The sequence below is a fragment of the Halichoerus grypus genome, chromosome 4, assembly GCF_964656455.1.
Source record: "Halichoerus grypus chromosome 4, mHalGry1.hap1.1, whole genome shotgun sequence".
Classification (NCBI taxonomy): Eukaryota; Metazoa; Chordata; class Mammalia; order Carnivora; family Phocidae; genus Halichoerus; species Halichoerus grypus.
This window is the reverse complement of record NC_135715.1, coordinates 57,821,417-57,844,882: the sequence shown is the minus strand read 5'-3', so window position 1 is coordinate 57,844,882 and position 23,466 is coordinate 57,821,417. Positions and strand designations below refer to the sequence as shown.

The 23,466-nt window shown below is 38.3% G+C and overlaps 1 protein-coding gene and 1 pseudogene across 16 annotated transcripts in view; one reads left to right on the top strand and one right to left on the bottom strand.

Annotated features, from left to right (window-relative positions):
* The window catches only part of LOC144381576 (cytochrome c oxidase subunit 7C, mitochondrial pseudogene), a 29,279-nt pseudogene extending 28,976 nt beyond the window's left edge, over positions 1-303 (bottom strand). The window contains exon 1 of the transcript XR_013446966.1: positions 199-303. The product of XR_013446966.1 is annotated as a cytochrome c oxidase subunit 7C, mitochondrial pseudogene (transcript). The remainder of the gene's footprint in view (positions 1-198) is intronic.
* Positions 1-23,466, top strand: part of RCBTB2 (RCC1 and BTB domain containing protein 2) — a 54,264-nt gene that overhangs the window by 11,002 nt on the left and 19,796 nt on the right. For 4 of the 15 annotated variants that reach the window (XM_036099263.2, XM_078070374.1, XM_036099309.2 and 1 more), the window contains exons 2-6: positions 11,880-11,978; positions 15,053-15,178; positions 15,496-15,561; positions 21,061-21,216; positions 21,418-21,568. In XM_036099263.2, the coding sequence (XP_035955156.1) occupies positions 15,520-15,561; positions 21,061-21,216; positions 21,418-21,568 (349 nt within the window). In that variant the 5' untranslated portion in view covers positions 11,880-11,978; positions 15,053-15,178; positions 15,496-15,519. Of the gene's footprint in view, positions 1-157; positions 297-331; positions 351-1,056; positions 1,076-3,141; positions 3,175-11,879; positions 11,979-15,052; positions 15,179-15,495; positions 15,562-19,220; positions 19,347-21,060; positions 21,217-21,417; positions 21,569-23,466 lie in introns of those variants that run through there. The other 11 variants (XM_036099289.2, XM_078070373.1, XM_078070372.1 and 8 more) reach the window with 11 other exon arrangements.

Here is a 23,466-nt window from a genome sequence, read left to right as displayed (position 1 = left end):
TCGCGGCTCGCGGCTCGCCTCGCCACTCCGGAGGCTTCCGCGCCTCCCGCATGCGAGGCAGGGCGTCGCCCCGGGTTGCGGGGGTGGTGCCTGCCTCAGAGTTTCTCTTTCTCTCCCCGTTCTTCGCTCCGCGTAGGCTGCTGCTGTTTTCATTTCGGCCGCCTCGACCCGAGGCTGGTGACCTGAAAACCCACTCACCTAGCTCCCGGCCCCGAACCTGCTCGCTAGCTCAGTATGCTGCCATCGACCTTGGGTCCTGCTGTCGAGGGACAGCACAGAAAGTTTGGCTAAGCTAGGTGAAGCTGCTGTGGAGGGATGGGAGGAATCACCATAAACCTTTAAGCAGGAAGGTATTGCTCTGCTCAGCCCCGGAAATAGAGGTTTTCAGACGCTGAAAACTTTCCAAGTGCTCCGCCTTGGCCTGAGTTGGAAGGCGAGTTCAGAGCGAACTTTTTGTTTTTGTTCTTTGGGAAGTTACATAAAATGTCGGAGCAGTGCGAGTCCAGGACTGTCACAAAATGCATGTCATGGAGCTGCCTCCTACCGCTCTTGGCGGCTTGGCCTTAGAGCTGAATGAACGTGGTAGAGTTCACAAACTGCTTTGGGACGACGCTCTTTCCCCCAGACTTAGAATGGCCGTCACTGTTTAATGTTTATTGAGCCTCCTGGCTTTACACCCTTCTAGTACCAAGTTCAAACTTGGCTTTACATCTTCCTGCGCAGTGGTACTGGGTTAAAGTCAGTTTGGTGACTCCTGAGGCTACTTGGAGCGGTTTTTAACAATGTCATTACTGTGCCTTGTAATCTTCTATGATGTGCTGATACAGACATTTGTGGGCTGGAATAGAAGCACTTACTATCAGAGAATCCCTTCCCTCTGGAGCTTACATTCTAGAAAAGAATGATTGACAGTAAACGTATTTGTTTATCATTTAGAAAATTATAAGAGCTATGAAAAATGAAAAAGAAGAGCAGAGAAAGAGGCCTGAGAGTACAGGTGTGGGTTGCAATGGTTATGGTTATGGTTATGGTGGGTCTGAAGGATAAACTGAAGCTAGAGTACTCTAGCTGAAAGGTAACCTCTATTTCCCGGGGCATTAGGCAGTATATATATATATATATATATGTTATTAAGTAGCAGGTAAAGGCAATTGGAATGATACATTCTTGCACACCCCGCTTCCATCATGCTGGCCTCATTGGGCTTGCTGGGCTTACCAAGTGTTCCTACACCCTAGGGGCTAGACATTTGCTATTTTCTCTATGCTCAAAGCTCATTTTCCCCCTCCACCCATGTATGTATGGCACCTACCTTAATCCAAGGCTCAAAACAATTGCCATCACTTCAGAGAGGTGACTCATGTCGTTTAAAATAGCCACTGCTTTCTCTTTCCAACCTCTTACCCTGTTGTCTTTAGCTTTTTAGCACTTATCACTGTCTGATAATACGTATTTGTATGTGTATGCTCTGTCTCCCGCATATTCAGAGCACAGTAGATATTTGTTAACTGTATAAATGAAACTGAAATCTGACTCCAGAAATATTTTGTTCTGAATTCTCAATGTGGATTCACTCATTCATTCAACAAATATTGAGTGATTACTTTCCATCAGGTTCTGTTCAGGTATTTAGGATATGTCAGTGAACAAGATAGACAAAGATCCCTTCCCTCTGGAGCTTACATTCTAGAAAAGAATGATTGACAGTAAACGTATTTGTTTATCATTTAGAAAATTATAAGAGCTATGAAAAATGAAAAAGAAGAGCAGAGAAAGAGGCCTGAGAGTACAGGTGTGGGTTGCAATGGTTATGGTTATGGTGGGTCTGAAGGATAAACTGAAGGTGATGTTCAAGACAGAGAACTAGGTTTTCAAATTATCTTTCTGGGAGAAAATGTTCCTTGCCATTCTCTACTATAAATTTGATGGGGGCCCACAGCATGACCATTGTGACAAATAAAACCTTATTTTATAGTATATAGGTAAAACATTTTTTTTTCCAAATTGGGTTCAAATTATTCAGAATTTTACAGTTTAACCTCATACATCAAATGAAGAGACTGGGCTCTTAAGTGGAAGAGACTAACCAAATGAATACTACAGATGTGTTGAGAAAAAGTGTATATTTTCTGCATGTATTACTGTACTTTGCAATTGCTTCTTAATGTCTCTCTGACTGTGATTAGTGAATTTTTTTTTTTTAAGATTTTATTTATTTGACAGAGAGAGAGAGTACAAGCAGGGGGAGCGGCACACAGAGGGAGAGGGAGAAGCAGGCTCAATCCCAGAACCCTGGGATCATGACCTGAGCTGAAGGCAGACGCTTAACTGACTGAGCCACCCAGGTGCCCCTTGAAGTTGTTTTCTAAGAGTGGTCAATTGCTTTTCTTTATTTGAAACTATGTTGAAAGTTCACCTCGTATGATGTCATGTGATAAGGTATTAAATTATTGCTGTTAGAGATTTCTGAATGAACCAGATAAGACTTAGAGAAAGAGGCTGATAGAGAGGAACAGTTTTAGAAAGTGAAGTGTGTCTTTTGGGCCCTTTACTTAAGTAGATTACAAACACTATGTTTAAATATCAAAACTATTAATCTGGTACTATAAATATAAGGTACCTATGGGGTTTGCCTAAGCCTTTAGGAGTTTGTTGTATTTAATTTTGGTTTTATCACTTGGTTAAAGTGAAATTAAAATGCCCCTAAGATGCCACTACTTTTGAGGTTTACTGGAGTTGAATTAGTATAAATCAAAATTGACCAGACAAGAGAGATTTGAGACCAGGAGTGGAATTATCAGGGTAGCAGAATGACATCAAAGACTCCTGTTTGAAGCTGAAAATAGAGGACTACATGGGGATATTTACTTCAAAGGAGCAGATAGTTTGCGTCTCTGAAAGGGATATTTATAGTATCCTTCGGTGGAAGGCAGATATCCTTCTCACTTTCATTATCCGGAAGGAATATGTGTCTAGTTCACGTGGTGATCCCATCTTAGCAATATAAGAGTTTTTAGGAAATTTAAGGCATAATAGTTTTTTTTCAACATATATCTGACACTGAAGTGTGTGTGTTATGTGTCGTCAGGCTTGCTAATCTAACCTGAGCTAATATCTATTATGTATATCTCTCCTTGGAAGACATTTTGAGCTAACAAGTACCAGTGGATGACAGTAAGTAAATCATAAATAGTGGTCACATTATAATATGTTCTGTATTACACTGAATGTTTATGATACTGAACAAAATGAATCCCAAATGGAAATGAACCAAGGCTAAGAAAGCCTACCATGCTGAAGGAATGTTTATGTTGTGGGACAAAGATCTTTCACAATTAGGATTTTATTTCATAGGCATGTTAGGATTTTTTTTTTTATTGTACTAGATCTATAAGGACCTAAATTTCAAATGGATTTACAAATTTCTCAAGTACTAACTCATTTTAGCTAGCTTAACAACATAAAAACATTCATATAGTTTATGTTGATAATTTTTCATATTTGAAAAAGGTACTTTTGCTGTGTGTGTTGGAAAAGGCTAACTTTGATGAGCTCAGTAATCTCTTCAAACTAATACAAGTTTGCTTGGGACTGAAGATCTGCCTCATCTCTCTTGATGAAATTTGGAAACCTTTTTACGAACATAATTAAAATAGCAATGATGTTTCTGTGTTCTAAGTCAGTTTGATGCTTATCATAAACCTGGCAATATCATTTCCTTTGAGGTTGTACCTTTGTTTTAGCTGTGCTTTTAGTTTTTCAGTTTTGTCCATCCTGTTTATAATTGTGCCACATTAGTTAGCAGCTGTGTAGGTATTTTACTGTTATTTGTAGTAGGCTTATGACCTCTCATTCAAGTAGAGGTAAATTATAGCTATCATCCTTTTTCACAAGTGATAATTGGGATCATGTTTTCTTATATCTTTATCATTCATAACTTACAGATGACATACCATTTAATGGTTCAGCTAGCATATAGTTGGGAATCATCATTACCCCATTGACAGTTACTTGGTCTGGAGTTCATTAACACACTGGTGCTGCAAACTGTGCTGGCATCCTAAAAGACATTAGTTTTCTTTAATGTCCTATTTCTTTGTTTATAAAAGCATCATCAACTGTATTGCCCAGATCAGAGAATTTGGTAAAAGCATTGAGTTCTATATTGCAAGAAAACTTTTTTATATATTATATTTTTCAAGCATAGTTTTAGAGTTGACCTCATATTATTAAGTTGAATTAATTATATATATTTATATATAATAGTTTATTTTTATATAATAATGTAATATAATAATATAATGTATAATAATATAATAAACAAAATAATATTTATATATAATATATATACAATAATATAATATATATATAACACTGGGTTTTCTTTGCAGAAATTACTATTTTTTTTCCACTTCAGGGATTACTTTTGAAGAATGGTTATTAGCATTTAGAAGTTCCTGGTTAATTGCAAAATATCAGTTTCCATGGAAAATGCTTTGTTCTCATAGATATAGGGTGTGTAACTTATTAGATCTTAAGGCCCACAAGTGCTGTTGTGTTGGGGTAATGTTGACACAAGCTCCTGGGAGGTGGATATCTTTTTGCTCCACATTATTTTGTTTTTTATGTAAATTTGCTTTCAGCTTAGTACCTACTGCAGGCACCAAATCAACATTTGTTGAATAAATTAGGCAAATGAATGTATGTCCTATAATCAGCTTAACTCTTTATCTGGGTCAGAGGTATTACCAAGTAATATGACACATTATCCTACTAGCAAACACACTGATTAACATTGATTACCAAAAATAATATGTAGAGGCTGCTTATTATATACGTTGTGTAGGAAACTGAATTATTTGACCTGTTCTTTGAGAGGATTAAGAATTGATATGTTTATCATGTTCAGTTATCAAAAGACTGCTTCTTATCCACCAGTCTCCAACTGTGTAGCTATTTTTTTTTTTTTTTTAAAGATTTTATTTATTTGACAGAGAGAGAAAGACAGCCAGAGAGGGAACACAAGCAGGGGGAGTGGGAGAGGGAGAAGCAGGCTTCCCGCAGAGCGGGGAGCCCGATGCGGGGCTCGATCCCAGGACCCTGGGACCATGACCTGAGCCGAAGGCAGACGCTTAACGACTGAGCCACCCAGGCGCCCCTCCAACTGTGTAGCTATTAAGAGTGGAGGGGAAACTCTCAAAATACAATCTGTAAGATTAAGGAGTTATCTGTTCTAAACAGGGGAAATAAATTGCTGAACTGTACAAGTTTAAGAAAACAGATATAATAGGAAATGTTGAGGGGGGTGGTCAAATGGTGGTGTAGGAAGATCCTGAGCTCACCTCCTCCCTCAGACCTACCAAATCTACAGCTACATATGGAAAAATTCCCTCTGAAAAAGACCTGAGAACTAGCTGAATAGCTACTTCACAACAGAACAGTGAAAGGGCCACATATGGATGGTTTCACCAAAAACCCAACTGCCAGAGCGGCAACCCACAGTTGGGAAGAATCTCACAAATCTGGAACTTCCTTGATGAATGAGGGGTTTATACTCCACATCAGGCACCCCAACCCCTGGGACCTGCAATGAAGAGATGAGCTCCCCAAACATCTAGCTTTGAAAACCAATCACATCCAGGAGACCCAAAAGGCTGTAGAGAACTGAGATATTTCTCTTAAAGGGCTTGTGTGCAGACTCACTTGCCCTGGGAACCAGCACAAAAGCAGCAGTTTGAAAAGTGCCTAGACTATATGTGAAGAAGATTTGTTTTCTAACCTTAAAGCATCTGCTGGATACAACAGGCAGGGGACTGTTGGGACTCTCCCTGGGGACAGAGGTGCTGGTGGGTGCCATTTTTGCACTCTTCCTCTACTGTGATACCATGGGTAGGCATGCTTGTGTTCCTGGGTTCCCTAGGACTATAATGAATGGAGAGACAGTTCATGGTAGGCTGTTACCCTCAGGGCACTGCGCAGACAGCAGACTAAAACACACCCCCAGTCTATTTGTGAAAAAAGCCTATTTACTTGTCCTGCCACTTCAGCCCAAGGGGCAGACTTCAGGTCTGCCACACATCTAGAGGCTACAAAGGTGCTCTCAAGGAATATAGCCTGGGGGATGCCATCTTTCTGCCTTCCCTCAGTCTCTCTACAAATTGCAAGGACCTCTCAGAAAGGAGCTTATACACTGGTCTGAAGCCCCAGTTTTTGCAACTGTCACCCAGGGGACACTGCCAGATTGCCTGGTCTAGAGGTCAGCAGGGTCTATGCTTGTGGTCTCAAAGTAATAGTCAAAAGATGTTCACCAAACTTGGGAGAAGAATGAATGAATACAGTGAGAACTTCAACAAAGAGAATATATAAGAAAGTACCAACTGAAGCCATGGAACTGAAGAATACAATAACTGAACTGAAAAATATTCTTGAGGGTGTTCAACAGCAGACTAGATGAAGCAGAAGAAATGATTGGTGGGTGATCAAGAAGACAGGGCAGTGGAACTCACTCAGAGCAATAAAAAGGAAAAAAAGAATTTTAAAAAAATGAAGCTAGCTTAAGGAACCTATGGGACAACATAAAGTGGAACAACATTAGCATTGTAAGGGTCCCAGAAGGAGAAAAGAGAGAGAAAGGGTTAGAAAATCATACAGAGATTAAACAACATGCTATTGACCAATGGGTCAATCAAAAAAATCAAAGAAGAAATAAAAAAATACCTTGAGACAAATGAAAATGGAACTATAACTTACAGAATCTATATGATTCAGCAAAAGTAGTTGTAAGAGGGAAGTTTATAGGGATTCAGGCCTACCTAAAGAAATAAGAAAATTCTCAAATAATTTAACTTTATACTTAAAGAAGCTAGAAAAAGAGCAAACAAAACCAAAGGTGGTAGAAGGAAGGAAATAACAAAGATCAGAGTGGAAATGAAACAGACTAAAAAGATAATAGAAAAGATCAATGAAACTAAAAGCTAGTTCTTCGAAAAGATAAACAAAATTGATCAACCTTTAGCTAGACTCACCAAGGAAAAAAAATAGAGAGTTTAAATAAAATCAGAAATGAAAGAGCAGTTACATCCAAAAAGCATTGCCAAGACCAATGTCAGAAGGCTTACAGCCTATGTTTTCTTCTAGTTTTATGGTTTCAAGTCTTACATTCTAGTCTTTAATCCATTTAGAGTTGATTTTTGTGTATGCTTAAGATGAGCAGTCTAGTTTCATTCTTTTGCATGTAGCTATTCAGTTTTCCCAACACTGTTTATTAAAGAGGCTGTCCTAATTCCCATTGTATATTCTTGCATCCTGTGTTGTAAATTAGTTGAATATATATGCATAGGTTTATTTCTGGGCTCTCTATTCTCTTCCATTGATCGAGGTGTCTATTCTTATACCAATAATCTGTTACAACTGACACCACAAATACAGTGGATCATAAGAGGCTACTATGTATCAGACTCTAAAAGCAAAAATAAACAAGTGGGACTACATCAAACTAAAAAGCAAAGGAAACCATCAACAAAATGAAAAGGCAGCCTACAGAATGGGAGAAAATATTTGCAAATCATATATCCAATAAGGAGTTAGTATTCAAAAAATATAAAGAACTCCTATGACTCAATAGCAAATAAACAAACAATCTAATTAAAAATGGGCAGAGGATCTGAATAGACATTTTTCCAAAGGAGACATACAGATGGCCAACAGGCACAGGAAAAGATGCTCAACATCACTAATCATCAGGGAAATGCAAGTCAAAACCACAATGAGATGTCATGTCACACCTGTTAGACTAGCTGTTATCAGTATGCCAAGAAATAACAGGTGTTGGCAAGGTTGTGAAGAAAAGGGAACCCTTGTGCATTATTTGTGGGAATGTCAGTTGGTGCAGCCACTATGGAAAACAGAGGTGTCTCAAAAAATTACAATCACGTATGATCCAGTAATTCCATCTCTGGGTATTTACTGAAAGGAAATAAAAACAGTAATCTGAAAAGATATATTCACCCCTATGTTCATTGCAGCATTATTTACAATAGGCAACATATAGAAACAACCTAAATGTCCACAGATGGATGGATAAAGAAGGTGTGGTATATATACACAATGGAATATTACTCAGCCATAGAAAAGAATGAGATCTTGCCATTTATGACAACATGGATGGACCTAGAGGTCACTATGCTAAGTGAAGTAAATCAGAGAAAGGCAACTACTGTATGATTTCACTTATATGTGGAATCTAAGAAACAAAAAAAACGAAAGTCATGGATATGGAGAATAGAATGGTGGTTGCCAGGAGTGAGGGGGTTGGGGGGGAAGGATGAAATGGGTGAAGGGGCTTGGGAGGTACAGACTTCAAGGTATGAAATGAATAGGTCAAGGAGATGTGGTGTGCTGCATGCTAACTATAGTCAACAGTATTGTAGGTGCATATTTGAATGTTGCCCGGAGAGTAGATCTTGAAAGTTCTCATCACAAGAAAGAAAAAGAAAAAAAATTTTTTGAAGATTTTATCTATTTGTCAGAGAGAGAGAGAGCACAAGCAGGGGGAGGGGTAGAGGCAGAGGGGGAAGTAGGCTCCCCGCTGAGCAAGGAGCCCAATGCAGGACTCGATCCCATGACCCTGGGATCATGACCTGAGCCGAAGGCAGACGCTTAACTGACTGAGCCACCCAGGTGTGCCTCCTTTTCAAGTTTTTGTTTAAATTCCAGTTAGTTATCACAGTGTAATATTATTTTCAGGTGTAGAATTTAGTGATTCATCACTTACATATAACACCCGGTGCTCATCACAAGTGCCTTCCTTAATATCCAGCACCTATTTAACCTCATCCCACCGCGCATCTCCCCTCCAGCAACTCTCTGTTCTCTATAGTTAAGAATCTGTTTTCAGGTTTGCCTCTCCTTTTCTCCCCGCTGTGCTCATCTATTTTGTTTCTTCAAATCTACATATGCGTGAAATCGTATTGGTATTTGTTTTTCTCTGACTGACTTATTTTGCTTAGCATAATACTCTCTAGCTCCATCCACATCATTGCAAATGGCAAGATTTCATCCTTTTTATGGCTGAGTAATATTCCATTGCATATATATACCACCCATTCTTTATTCTTTCATCAGTTGATGGACATTTGGACTCTTTCCATAGTTTGGCTATTGTAGATAATGCTGCTATAAACATTGGGGAGGATGTATCCCTTTGAATCAGTATTTTTGTATCTTTGGGTAAATACCTAGTAGTGCAATTGCTGGATTGTTGTAAGCAATTTTAGACCAGAAGTAGAAAACACATTTTTGCCATTCTAATATAATAGTAAACTTTTTTTCTATTATGGATATTCTTCCATGACATTTAAGATACTATGTCTATGTTATTTATTTGTTATTTTCTTTGGTATTGGTAAAATTTTATGTTTCTGATGGCAAAAGAAATTATGGTTTATGAATTGTGATTATCAAGCCTTATTGAATTATTATGTCCATGGTCAAGGCAATATTAGAATGGATGTATTATGATTCCCAAATTGTGTTTTCTTTAACACTGGGTAACCTTGGGGCACCTGGGTGGCTCAGTTGGTTGAGCGTCTGCCTTTGGCTCAGGTCATGATCCCAGGGGCCTGGGATCCAGGCCCTTGTTGGGCTCCCTGCTCAGAGGGGAGTCTGCCTCCCCCTCTACCTCTGCCCCTACCCCTGCTTGTGCACGTATTCTCTCTCTCTCTCTCTCAAATAAATAAATAAAATCTTTTTAAAAAATTGGGTAACCTTATTCTCCTGTACTCAGATGATTAATATAATTTAAGCTTAACATTTTGAAAACTGTCTTGTCAGATGGAAAAGTGAAATCATACCAATTCATTAAAGAATTACATGGAAAATTTTATCTTTAGCATCGCCTTCATCCCAACTTTCCTAAAAGGGTGCCTGCATGGCTCAGTTGGTTGAACGTCTGCCTTTGGCTCAGGTCATGATCCCAGGGTCCTGGGATCAAGTCCCGCATTGGGCTCCCTGCTCAATGGGGAACCTGCTTCTCCTCTCCCTCTGCCTGCAACTCTGCCTACTTGTGATCCCTCCCTCTCTCTCTCTCTCTTTTTCTCTTTCTCTCTCTCAAATAAATAAAATCTTAAAAAAAAAAACAACAGTTTGCTATGGAAAAAAATTCCCATCAAAGTCCAGCTATCTATATCTATATCTATCTATGTCAGTGTCCACAACACATTAAAATAGTATTGCTTTCTGCATGTTTTTAAACTTTACCCAATAGTATTGGTTTTTTTTTTTAATTATGTTGGTTTGTTTTTGTTTTTATTTTTTTTTTTTTGTTTTATTTATTTATTCATGAGAGTCAGAGAGAGAGATAGAGAGAGGCAGCAGCGGAGGGAGAAGCACTCGATCCCAGGACCCTGGGATCATGACCTGAGCCGAAGGCAGATGCTTAACCATCTGAGCCACCCAGGCGCCCCCAATAGTATTGTTTTTTGCATGTTTTAAACTTTATCAAATTAGATCAAATAATTTATCAAATAGTGTATCATATGTATCATTCTGTGACTTAGTGATTTTTGGCTAAAATTATTTTGGAGATTTATCTGAGTTGATTCTGCATAATTTATTTTAATTGCTGTACGGTATGCACATACCACAGCTTATAAATTCTGTTGATGAATCCTGTTGATCAATTCTGTTTGCTATTTCTATTTTTTTTGCCATTGCAAACAATTGCATATATGCTCTAGAGTTCGTCTAGGCCAGCATTGTCCAAGCTATAAGGCATGACTTACTAGTGATCTTGAAATTATTTTAGTGGGTTGAGACCAACATTTTCTTTTAAAAATGGAATAGGAAAGGATAAAATAGGATAGAGTAGGGGAGAATAGAATAGAGTAAGATAGAAAAAATAGAAAAGAAGATATCCCTAAGTACCTCATATAATAAGGGTAAGAATTATTTTGTGAGACTTTGTTTCAGGTACATATGTGTATCAAAAAAAGATTGAATGAAAGACACTGCTCTGGCCTAAATATTGTTAAGTTGCTCTTTAAAGTGATTATACCAGTTTACGTTTCTTATAGCAGTATGAGTGTGCTATTTGATCTGCATCCTCACTAACACTAGGAATTGTCCCCCTTTGATTTTGCAGAGGTGATGGGTGAGATCTGTCTCACTGTGATTGCATTTCCATGGTGAATTTGAGCATCTTTTAATATGTTTATTAATTGTTTCTGTGAATTGCCTTGTCTTTTGTCCATTTCTAAATTGGATTTTTTTTCTTACTGATTTTTAGGTATTCTTTATCAATTCTGGATGCAAATCCTTTGCAAGCCATCAGTTATATATGTTGAAAATACCTTCTCCCATTCTGTGGCATGTGTTTTCCTTTGTTCATTTCATCCTTTAGTATGCCATATTTTTAAAAAAGTTTTAATGTAGTAAATTTTCTTTGTGGTTTATGCTTTTGTGTCTTATTTAAGAAATCTTTCCCTGCCCTAAGAGTCACAAAGATGTTTTCTATACTTTCTTCCAAAAGTTTTAAAGTTTTGCTTTTTTCACATTCCAGATGGCTTCCCTTGCATTTTCTATGTTGACATACTACAAATTAAACTTTTTTTAGTCTGTGTTTTTTCTCGTATGTTACAGTGTCCAAATTGTTGAAGCATGGTCTCAAAACTTACAAAGTGTAATATCTAAAGGTTATATTTTACAATATTAACTTTTTAATAATTGAGCACCTCTACTGCTTACTTTTTAATAATAGAGCTAATACAATTTTTGAACTGTATACTTCTCAGATAAATAATGGCTTGTTAAAGTTGCAAGATGGTATATTCTTTATCTTCTCTGTTTTTCTCTAATAGAATTTATGTATTTATGTTTTTCAGTCACATTAACTTTATCCTAGAAGACAATCTTACAAGGATCTAGAAGGAACAGGATTAAAGATGACTGAACACAGGGCTCCAGAAATTTAAAACAATCAGGTACAAAATTTTTGGATGACACATTCCCAACCAGGCAGTACATAATAAAACTGGAACATGCACAGGAAAACTTAAAATATCCCTGCAATACAGGGGAGGGTCCAGGAGAGGAGTTTTGAAATCGTCCTGGGTTCAAATACTGGCTCTAACCCTGACTGGTTGGTGATGGTTGGTCAAGTTTTGGAAACATGTCCATAAAATGGAGGCAATGATTGTGTCTGTTTCTTTTGGCTATTATAAAGTTTAATAATATAAGGAACTTAATACCTGGTACAGGGTAACTGTTTATTTTAACTGTTATTATTGTTGCTACTGTTATTTAGAATTCATGGATGTGGTATTCTGTATATATATTGTGGATTTTTAAGAAGTACAAACAGGGTTCTAGAGGGGAGGGGGGTGGGGGGATGGGTTAGCCCGGTGATGGGTATTAAAGAGGGCACGTACTGCATGGAGCACTGGGTGTTACACGCAAACAATGAATCGTGGAACACTACATCAAAAACTAATGATGTAAAGGTGATTAACATAACATAATAAAAAAAAATAACACCTAAAAAAAAAAGAACTATATATTGATATACTACTATAACATTGATAATAGTAATAGCCTGGTGAGGGGCGCCTGGGTGGCTCAAGTCAGTTAAACATCTGACTCTTGATTTTGGCTCAGGTATGATCTCAAGTCTGTGAGATCGAGCCCCGCATTGGGCTCTGTGCTCAGCACACACAGTCTGCTTAAGATTCTCTCCCTCTCCCTTTGCCCCTCCTACCTTCCCACTGCTCACACACTCTCTCTCTCTCAAAATAATAATAATAATAGCCTGGTGAAATCGTGTAGATCACAAGAGAAGCTAATTATAATCCTTACATGTATTCCATAAACTATTCCTCAAGTGGTGCAAATTGGAGAAGCTAGTTTTCTCTATTATGTTTGATCACATTGAAATAATGTTAGAAAAAAAAAATCCAACTACTTTCCATAATGCTAGAGAATTCAATTTTTTTCATGGTACTGTACAATAGTAATTATTCTTGAGTAGTTTTTAAATCTTCAACAACATTCTGACCAATAAAAATGAAATTATGCTAATCTTATGTTTAGTCTTAATTGAATTTTATAAATGTTATTTCTTGAAATATGGTAATTTCAATATGCCATTCATGCAATTATGTCTTAACTTGATTAGTGAAATAGAATGGCCTGTGTTCCACCATTCTAATTTTTAAAGAGTTACTGTACTTGAAATTGATCAAAGACACCAAAAAAAGCTATTTATTTTCCTCCTTAAAAAAACCAGGATTAAAAAAAAAAAAAACAGGCTATTCAGCTGATTAAAAAAAAAAAAAATCTCTGTTAACTGATAAGGAGTGATTTCCAGGAGATATTGTTAAGTGGGAAAAAAAAAAAGCAAATTGCCAGAGTATATAAAGTATGCTATTTTTCGTATAAGGAGGAATTGGGAAATAAAAACACAGACACGTATCTGCTTATTTTTGCAAAAAGAAACAGGAAGAATAAACCAGAAACCAGTAAAATTGGTTACCTACAATGGTAGAGGGATGGGATGGGGAACAACCCAGGATTGCTGTTCTAGGATCTCAGTGTATGAGCAGGATTTCCCTTCTCCTAGGAACAAAAGTGGCCTCCATTACAACGAGGGGCAGTGACATTTCCTCTTTGGTCCCTTTTCCTCCTCTTATTGATTTCCCTTTTTTTTCTTGCCTTTGACTTCCCTTCCTCTAATTTTTTTCCTCTCCTCTTCTTTCTCTTTTCCCTCTCTCCTCTTTTTATTTCTTGTTCTAGTAAACCTGAGGTAAATGTGGAAAATGTTCCAGTTAGGATGAAACAAAAAGAAAAGAACCTCGATGCAAGCATGCTCCAATATACAAAAAGCTGTATTCAAAGAATGCTTTCAACCGATATATATAGTCTTGTGTTCTTCTCTGAGCCATGTCCTGCGGTGGTTATAACAGTGAATGAGTCACGGTTGCCTCTCTTAAACAGCTTGCAAATTAATAGAGAAGACAGATCGCGTAGGAATAAGTGTCACATGAAATTATTTTTCCATATTGGCAACTAGATCAAGTTTTGTAAGTTTGTAAGTGACAAAAGTCTGTTTCTTTTAAAAACAAGTATCTTTTCCAAACATTAGAAATAATGATTTTGGGGGTGCCTGGGTGGCTCAGTTGGTTAATTAACCAACTCTTAATTCTGGCTCAGGTCATGATCTTAGGGTGGTGAGATCGAGCCCCGCGTCAGGCTCCATACTCAGTGTGCAGTCTGGTTTTGAGATTCTGTCCCTCTCCCTCTTCCCTTCCCCCTGCTCATACTCTCTAAATAAATAAATAAATAAGTAATTTTTTAAAAAACAAAAAATAATGATTTGTATCAAGTGCCATAGTTTGAGCTATAATTATTCTGAATATGTGATTATTCCTTGTATTCTGAGAGACCTTTTTATAGCTGAGGAGAACAAAATTTTACCAGTATCCTCAGGGGCATATAAAACATTGATAAGGAACACTGTTAAGACTTCACCTTATTTTGATTATTGTTTTTATCTGTCTATTATAAGGTTCTAACTGCTTGTAGATAATATCAGATAAAATGTTCTGATGTTAGCCCTTGAAATGTGGATTGTATTTGGGTAAATAGAACCCAAACTAATAAATCAGAAATATCAACATTATTAAATATAATTTCATTCAATTGCTTTTGGGAGGAGAGAGAATATTTATTCATATTTATTTTTAGTGATGAGATAGTTAACTGTGTAATGATTGAACCGCAGTGCAGACCTGCCCTGCGAGAAATATTAAAGGGGGTCCTTTGATTGAAGCGAGAGCCCATGCTGCATGTCTTTTGATAGAGTTGCTTCTGCGGTTACTTTTATGTGGTAGAAAGTAGTCATTGTGGAGATGGTTAATTAAGGCGAGAACACTGAGTACTGTTGGTGCATACTTGGTGGCTGTTGTTGGAGGTTTGTTGCTAAGGTCTAGGATAAACAAAGCCATATTCATTCTTCATCCTTTCATTTTTTCATTCATTCCTCCTTATTTTTTCCCCCCAGCTTAGCAAATCATATACTCTTCAGTGGAGCTGAGAACTGCTAAGTCTGCTCTTCACAGTGATTTGGAACTTTCCAATCCCAGGGAAAATTTGACCAAGGTCTAAAATTTATTTTTTCTTACTTATGGTAGGTCAACTATAAAATGAAAATTTTCTACTTATTTCCTTACAGATTTAAGAATCTTCCTTTATCCTGGGATGACTTTTCCAGACCTTTGCAGGAGGAGTCCCATAGGAGACCATATGATAGTTCCAGAACAGTTAAAACACCTTTTGGGTTTTATAGCTATTAACTCTCAGGCCCAAACCTTAATTCCCTTATCTTCCCTTCACCATATTTGAGCTTAGCTTATTTTCTCTGTTAATTGGAAGTAAAATCATTTTAACCTGCCTAGTTTCATTAGACATACGGGATCCTGATTTTACCACATACTTTTTCCTTAGGGGACTGCACAGGACTGAGTCCATATGGAAGAAGAGCTTTCCCTTTCCTATGGAGAAAGTGGCAAGGTTAGAAAAAAAATCATGCCTTTGGGCCATGTATTTTCTGTTGCATGAAATACATATCAAACATCTACTGGTCACCCAACAGGAAGAACAGTGAGATAGTATCTGTCTTTGAGGGGCTCACAATGTAGTGCCTCAGATGCAAACAGATAATTATTGTGGGTATATAGAATGCTAAAGGGGCCAGCAGAAAGCTGTGGTATTATCTGAGGGGTAGAGCAGGGTTCCCAGAGATTGTGCTGTTGGAGCTGGATGAGGAGTACAGACCATCCCTACTTTCACAGATAATACCGTCCTGCAGAAGGGTCTGAGTTGATCAATGTTTACTTCATTCCCAGAGATTTAACAAAATTATAAAATACCTAATCTTAGATGACATATTCTTAATTCATCATTGGTTCTTTAACTTACTCCTTTTCCATCACAGCTCAACATTACAGTCAACCAGCTCAAGTCCGATGTGTCCAACTGTGTTAAAAGTTTCACATCTTTCAGCATGCATATTGATTTCCATCTTGTGTTAATTTTATTAAATTGACACACTATCTGTTCTTCATTACTAAGAGCTTAATATTAACTGCCACTATTAATTTTCATTTTTCTGTTTTCTGCTGTTTTTAAATAAAGTATGGTCAAAACACAACAAAAGATGTAAATAATTATATGATCAAAGCACAATAAAAGATGTAAATAATTATACAAAGCCAGCATAATGTACAAAGATGCAAAACTTCTGAAACCAAACCATAGTATTACCATGTGAGCCCTTATAGGACAATACAAAAGTAGCTTACAAAAGTAATACATAGAACTTGAGAATCTTCTAAAATGTTAATAGAAAAATTCCTAATTTTTCCCGGAAAGAACAAATTTAGTAAAATAAAAGAAATAGACTAACAGAATTAGTGATGAAATGACTATTAGATATAAAGCGTTACATTGCCAGGAAGTCCTGCAAAGGCAAGGTGTTGGTGGGTTTCTTTAAATAATTTTTTTTGTTAGTCATGCCCAACAGGTAATTTTGGTTCTGTTTCTATGTGCTGTATTTTAAACTTAATTGTGACAACTTAGTTGTCTAGAGTTAAGTGAAGTATCATAATCTGTTCAATTCTTCCTTTGGCTGGAGAGACAGAGTTATATAGGTAGGACATACTCAAAGGAGTAATAAAATGCATCTTGGTCTCTAATTTTATGGAGCTGTGTTTCCTTAATTATATTTTCCTTGAGCTAATATTAAAATTTCACCACTTTGCATTTCGCAAACAGATGCCAGTGAAAGATGAGGGGGGGGGGCTGGATGGAAAGGAAAGGAAAGGAAAGCTGGCCAGGGATAGTTACCGCCTATATAGTAGGAGTACATGCAGGAAGGAGGGCTACCTGGGCCATATTAGGACTGAATTCTAGGGACACGATCTTGATGACTTCTCGTGTATGCTGTCAAACTCTCACTCCCTGGTAGTGCTTTCCCCCCCTGCAGATGTTTCTGTTGCCCGCCCTGGGCTCCTGCTCAGCCGGTCCCTTACGTAACAGTTGGGCACAGAGGTGGTTGGGCTCCTTCTGCAGAGTTGCTGTCATGCAGGGTGGATGCTTCACCTACAGGTGCTGTGTGTGAATTCTGTGCTCCCTGCGCTCCTGTTATATGTACAAAGTATACGTATGCGTACAGTATATGTACATGTTTACAATATATATAATGTGTACAGCTATACACACTCATGAGTGCATTGCAGAGAAACATTTTTCTTCTGAGAACAAAGATGCTACAATTCCTTGAGACTGATATGAAATATTTACCTCAGAAAAGTGTAAATGTGTGCCTTTCATAAATTAAGTCATAAGTTCCTCCATGAGATAACTCTCCCACAAGACTTAGAAAAGAAGAATTTTTGATGATTCACCTCCATGAGCCAGCCTTCTGACAGACATTTAAAAGCAGCGTAGTCACACCTCCCTTGTACCCAAGGTTATATTGTAAGTATTTGTTTTTTATTAAATTGTGAGCTCCTTGAAGGGAGTGATTATGTTTCATTTTTATACCTTTAGTATCTTGCCCTCAATACATGTTCAATGATACTGTCCACACCTGATGTTCTTTTGACTTGTGACATCCTTTAACAGATGTATGAATTCAGGTAACACTTCAACACACACACACACACACACACACACACACACACACACACACACACACACTAGAATCCCAGTGGTTAGTAGAGTCCTGGGGTGGGTACTAGAGGTTTGGTACAGGTGAGCCAGGAAGAAAGTTCAGAACTAATGATTTGTAGACAGGTGTTTAGGAGCTTATTGGATTTACAACCTGATTCTAGGCATCTAAGAAATCACTTGATTTTTGTAGCAGGGCAGGTTGAAATCCAAAAATCTGCTTGAAAGGAAAAAATGAGATAGGAGTGCTTATTTTCTCTTTGTATATTGCCATCCGCCCTGTTCGTGGAAGGTAACCCACAGTGTGTATTATTGCCCTGTTCGTCAAGGACTGGATGAGAACAGCAAAAGCCCTGCAATTGTAAATTAGATCTACCAGTGGTATAACTTTTTATGTGAACTTTTTTTCTCTGCAACATGTGATGTGTGGAAAGCAGGCTTTAGACGCAAGTGATCTTGGGGGATTACTTAGTCTTTCTGTGCCTCAGTTTCCTTGTATTTAAAATGAGGATAGCAATATCTATGCCCTACAATTGTGAAGATTAGAAATAATATGTAAGAATTCTTTTAACTAGCACATTAGCTCATCTATAAATATTTGATGCCACATCCCAAACGTTGTTCTTTTTGAAATTTATAGACATTTTTAAATAGGAAAAAAAATTAAAATGCAGACCCCAGAGAAGATAAGATTCCTTCAGGATATAAGGAGGTATGTAATTTACAGTAGAAGCTTAGACTAAAAGCTAACATAACGAGAGATTCTGCCCTTAGCTCTGTAGTGGCCTTGAGTGCTGCCCCAAAGATAACAGAGGACTTCATTCTCCAGACACGGTCCTAGAACTTGAGTGGCATGCTGAGGGACGGTGACTGGCTTTGGCATCAGGGGAGCTCATCCTGGTTCAGGCGCTGACATTAACTCAGGATGATGCTGTGAGCAGTTACAAGCTGCCTACCCTCTTTATTACTTTCTTAGGGCTGCCTTTAAAAAGTACCACAAACTGTGTGGCTTAAAGCAATAGAAATTTATTCTTTTACAGTTCTGGAGACTAGAAGTCTGAAAGTAAGGTGTTAGCAGGGCCATGCTTTCTGAAGGATCTAGGGAAGAAGGCTTCCTTTCTTCTTCCCAACTTCTGGAGGCTCCTGTCAGTCCTTGGTGTTCGTGGCCCTAGAGGTGGATTGCTCTAGTCTCTGCCTCCATGACCACATGGGCTCCTTTGCATGGTGTGTTGCTTAATTTGATGTGTCAGCTTGAGTGGGCCACTGGTGCCAGATTACACACTGCTTCTGGGTGTGTCTGTGAGGGTGTTTCCAGACGAGAAGAGCTTTTGATTTGGGGAACTCAGTAAATGGTTTGCCCTCCCCAGTGTGGGTAGGCATCATCCAAGCTGTTAAGGAACTGAATAGAACAAAAGGTGGAGGAAGGAGGAATTCATTCCTTTTTTTCCTGTTTCACCGATTGATCGTGGTCATTTCACTTCATCTTTTCCTGCCCTCAGACTGAGATGTACGTCACTGTCTCCTCTGGTTCTCAGGCCTTTAGACTCACTACATTATGCTAACAGCTCTCCTGGGTCTCCAGCTTGCAGATGCAGATCATGGGACTTCTGAGTCTCCATCATCTTGTGAGCCAAGTCATTATAATGTGTGTGTGTGTGTGTGTGTGTGTGTGTGTGTACGTACACACAGAGTTACCTGACTCCCAAAGTGGGTGGGACAAATATGCTTTCAGGTCTGTAGAAAATAAGTAGCTAGTCCAATCAGCTTTCTACCAGAACTCTTTCTTGGTAAGGTTGACTTAATAACTGATAGGAAAGATAGGCCTTAGAAAATCCTTTGGTCCTTTAAATTAAGCAGGAGTATGGTGATTAAGAGAAAGGGCCAGACATGCCATTTGAAAGACACGTTGGCTGTTTATGCATCTTATATTAATCCTCAAATTTTTGAAAGCTGGGAAGCACGTATGAAAAATGTTCCCAGGATAGCAAATAAATAAAAGCTCTCTTTAAAACAGCTTTACAGTGTCCACATTGCTTGCTCTTATGAGAGCACAGGTGCTTATGATCTTAACGTTCACTCTTATGGGTTTAAATGTGTTCCCCCAGCCCCAATTTATATGTTGAAATCCTAACCCCCAAAGTTTGGGTTATTAGAAGAGGGGGGACTTTGGGAAGTGCTTAAGTCATGAGGGTGGAACCCTCATGAATGGGATCAGTGCTTTATAAAAGGGTCTCCAGAGAGATCCCTAGCCCCTCCCCCCGCCCCATGAGGACATGGTGAAAAGGCAATGGCTATGAAGCAGGAAGGGGGCCCTCATCAGAACACGAGCATATTGGTGCTTTGATCTTGGATTCCCAGTCTGCGGGACTGTGAGAAGTAAATTTTTGCTGTTTATAAGCCACCCAGTCTGGCATCTGTTAGAGCAACCCAAATGCACTAAGATGCCCCAGTACCTCAGAAGGTGACCTTATTTGGAAATGGGGTCATTGCAGATGTGATTAGTTAAGATGAGGTTATTATGGTGAGTTCTAATCCAGTATGATTGGTGTCCTTATGAAATGGGGCAGTTTGGGCCCAGAGGCAGACATGCATAGAGCGAGATGATGTGAAGACACAAGAAGGCGGTACCTTGATTTTGAACTCCTAGCCTCCAGAACTGTGAGAAAATAAATTTCTTTGGTGTAAGCCACTCACCTTGTGGTACTTTGCTGTGGCAGCCCTAGCAAACAAATACGTACTTTCTGGGTGTATATTCCTACCAATCCCCAAACCTGAGTGGGGGGCTGGTGGTGAGGGAAGCCACTAACTGCTCAACTGATGGTCAGAACAGACCCCAGAACCGGAACTCCTGGACCGGTTCCTTGGTGTCACCTTTAGCATTGTTCTTTTCCAAGAACGTGTTTCGTCAAGACTCAGGCGGCTGAGGAAATCGCAGTGCTCTCTCTCTCTCCGTTTTTCCTGCCTTTCCAACCAGCCTAGTTTCCAGAGCTACGTTTAAGACATAGCCAGCACTGAAAGTACAGAGGTCAGCCTTAGACGATTCTTGTGGCCCTGAGGAAAATGAGCAGGTGAGATCTGATCCCAGCCGGGGTCTCTGGCCCTTGGTTGCTGTGAGAGCAGGACTGAAGCAGTGGGCTCGTCAAGACAGTTCCCGTAGCTGTGAGGGGCCTCTCGAAAATAGAGCCGGCCCTCCCTGAGCCGGTGCTGACTTCCACAGAAGGAAAAGGGGAAGGAAAAAAGAAGCATTTTTTAATTAATAGTCTTAATGTGTATATTTATATATACACACACACATATTTTTAAATTTTATTTATTTGTTTATTTATTTTTCCTTTTCAGCCAGTACAGGCTACTCTATCATCTTTGAAGATGTTAGATGTGGGAAAGTGGCCAATTTTCTCCCTTTGTTCTGAGGAAGAATTGCAGTTAATTCGTCAGGCCTGTGTCTTTGGCAGTGCTGGAAATGAAGTTTTGTATACTACAGTAAATGATGAGGTAAATTTTGAAGAAAAAATTCAGCCACTTACAGTAATGGATTTGCTAAGCTGAAGATCTTGGGGGGAACCAAGGAATTAAGATTTTAAGAAAAGCATGGAGGGTAGATTCTTATATGTTATATAATGTTACACAACGAAGCAATAATTATGGGTTTGTCAGAAATAGAAGTGCTCGAACTAACAGTGGTCTTTCCCACAGATTTTTGTGCTTGGCACAAACTGCTCTGGTTGTTTGGGATTAGGTGACGTCCAGAGTACCATCGAGCCTCGGAGACTGGATTCTTTAAGTGGCAAAAAAATAGCCTGCCTCAGCTATGGGAGTGGCCCCCATATTGTCCTTGCAACAACAGGTAACTTAGGGACACAGGGTAGAATTTTAGCCACTGCCTTATTTATTGAGAAACAAGACTTAGGACCACCCCTTAAACCGAGAACATACTTTTTGATTGGGTAGGAGTTTCTGGCTCTGCCCTGTGAACTTGACTCTACTTTGGACAACAGGAAATATGAACCTATCTGGATATCAGAGTAAGATAATGGAGCGGATGGAATTTAGCAATTATTGGCACTTTTGATGTGAGAATGACAGGGCTGCAAGCCCCGTAAGCCCCTTTTGTTTATACTTTAAAAGTTGAACTATTTTGCATTAAAATGCTGAATTCACTCTGGACCTTCTGAACCTGAGATCCCTGATCTATGAAATAAGACACTAGTGCTAAAGTCCAAGATGCCCTCTAACTCCTAGCACTCTGGGATTCTGACCATCAACAGTGACTGATGGCTATATTTGATATTAGTAGTATAAGGAATTAAATACTTTCATGGCTATTTCATGAATTCACACTAATAGGATGTTATAATTAAATCATACCTTAGAGTTTTTCTTAAGCTGGGTATTCATTTTATTAGTATTCTTTGAACTGAAAATAAAGTTTATAAATGAAAATATAAATTTTCGGGAATTTTGGTTGCCAGTAATAGGCTAGATTTTTTTGGACCACTTCTTCACTGGAAACAACCAAAAATTCTAGATAAAATATTTAATTTTTTTTTCATTGAGGCATCAAAGCACTGACAAGGCAGAGAGGAATTATTGGATCATATTTAAGAGAAAGTGTGAACTAAGGTTAAAGGGGAACTTAGAGCTAGTTTTGCCTTAAGGGCATCTCCCTCTCCAATTAAATGGAGTTGTGGTTTGATGTACTCATGAGGTAGAAGGGATCATGAGTCAGAGACCTAACATGTTATGCTAGGTCCACAAAGGGCTACAATCTAGGGGCAAGGATGGGCTAGCTCTCCCATCTGTAAAACCCTGGAAAGAAAAATCCTTGGCTGTGAGCAAAGCAAGGAGGAACAAAGAAAGAAAACCTCTCCCCAAAGGGTTGTAATCATGGATTTGTATTCCAGTTCACATCAGACTGGGCGGTCCAAGAAATCTCAAGCCTTGGATTTATTAAAGAAGTAACTTTAAGTGCCTTAATGGCATCACAGAAGTTAATGCAGGTACTTTCTAGAGGAAGGTACCTTCATCCTAGGACCGAGGAAATATGATGCCAATGAAAAATGAGTGTTCAGTGACAATTAGTAGCACGTAGTCAAAGATAACCAGGTACATGAGGAAACAAGGCACCATGAATAAGAACCAGCAAAAAAAAAAAAAAGACAGCAAAAACTGACTACTAAGTATCAGATATTAGAATTATCAGATACTAGTTACAAGATGACTATATTTACTGTGTTTGAAAAAGTACAAAATGAGCTTGAAGATACCTGCAGAGATCAAAGAAGATTTGAAAAAGAACCAAATAAACAATATAATTATCAAAATGAAAAGCTCAGTGGGCAAGTTTTATAGCAGTTTAGATGCATCAAAAGAAAATTAATAAACTGGAAGATTAGAAGAAATTATCTGGAATGTAACACAAAGAGATAATATAGTAGAAAATACAGACAAAAGGAGTATATACTATATGATTTCATTTATTTGAAGTTCGAGAACAGGAAAAACTGAATTCTCTTATTCAAGATTATATATGGGGAACTTTTGGAGTGAGCATCGGGTTGTATTTCTTGACCTGAGTGGTAGTACATGGGTATGTGCTTTATAATTATTTATAAAACTGCATATATATTTATGAACTTTTCTGAATATGTATTATACTACACAATAAATAATATAATAACAATTTTAAAATTAACTTGATGATCATTTTATAGATAAGAAAATAGGCCCAGAGAAGTTAAATGA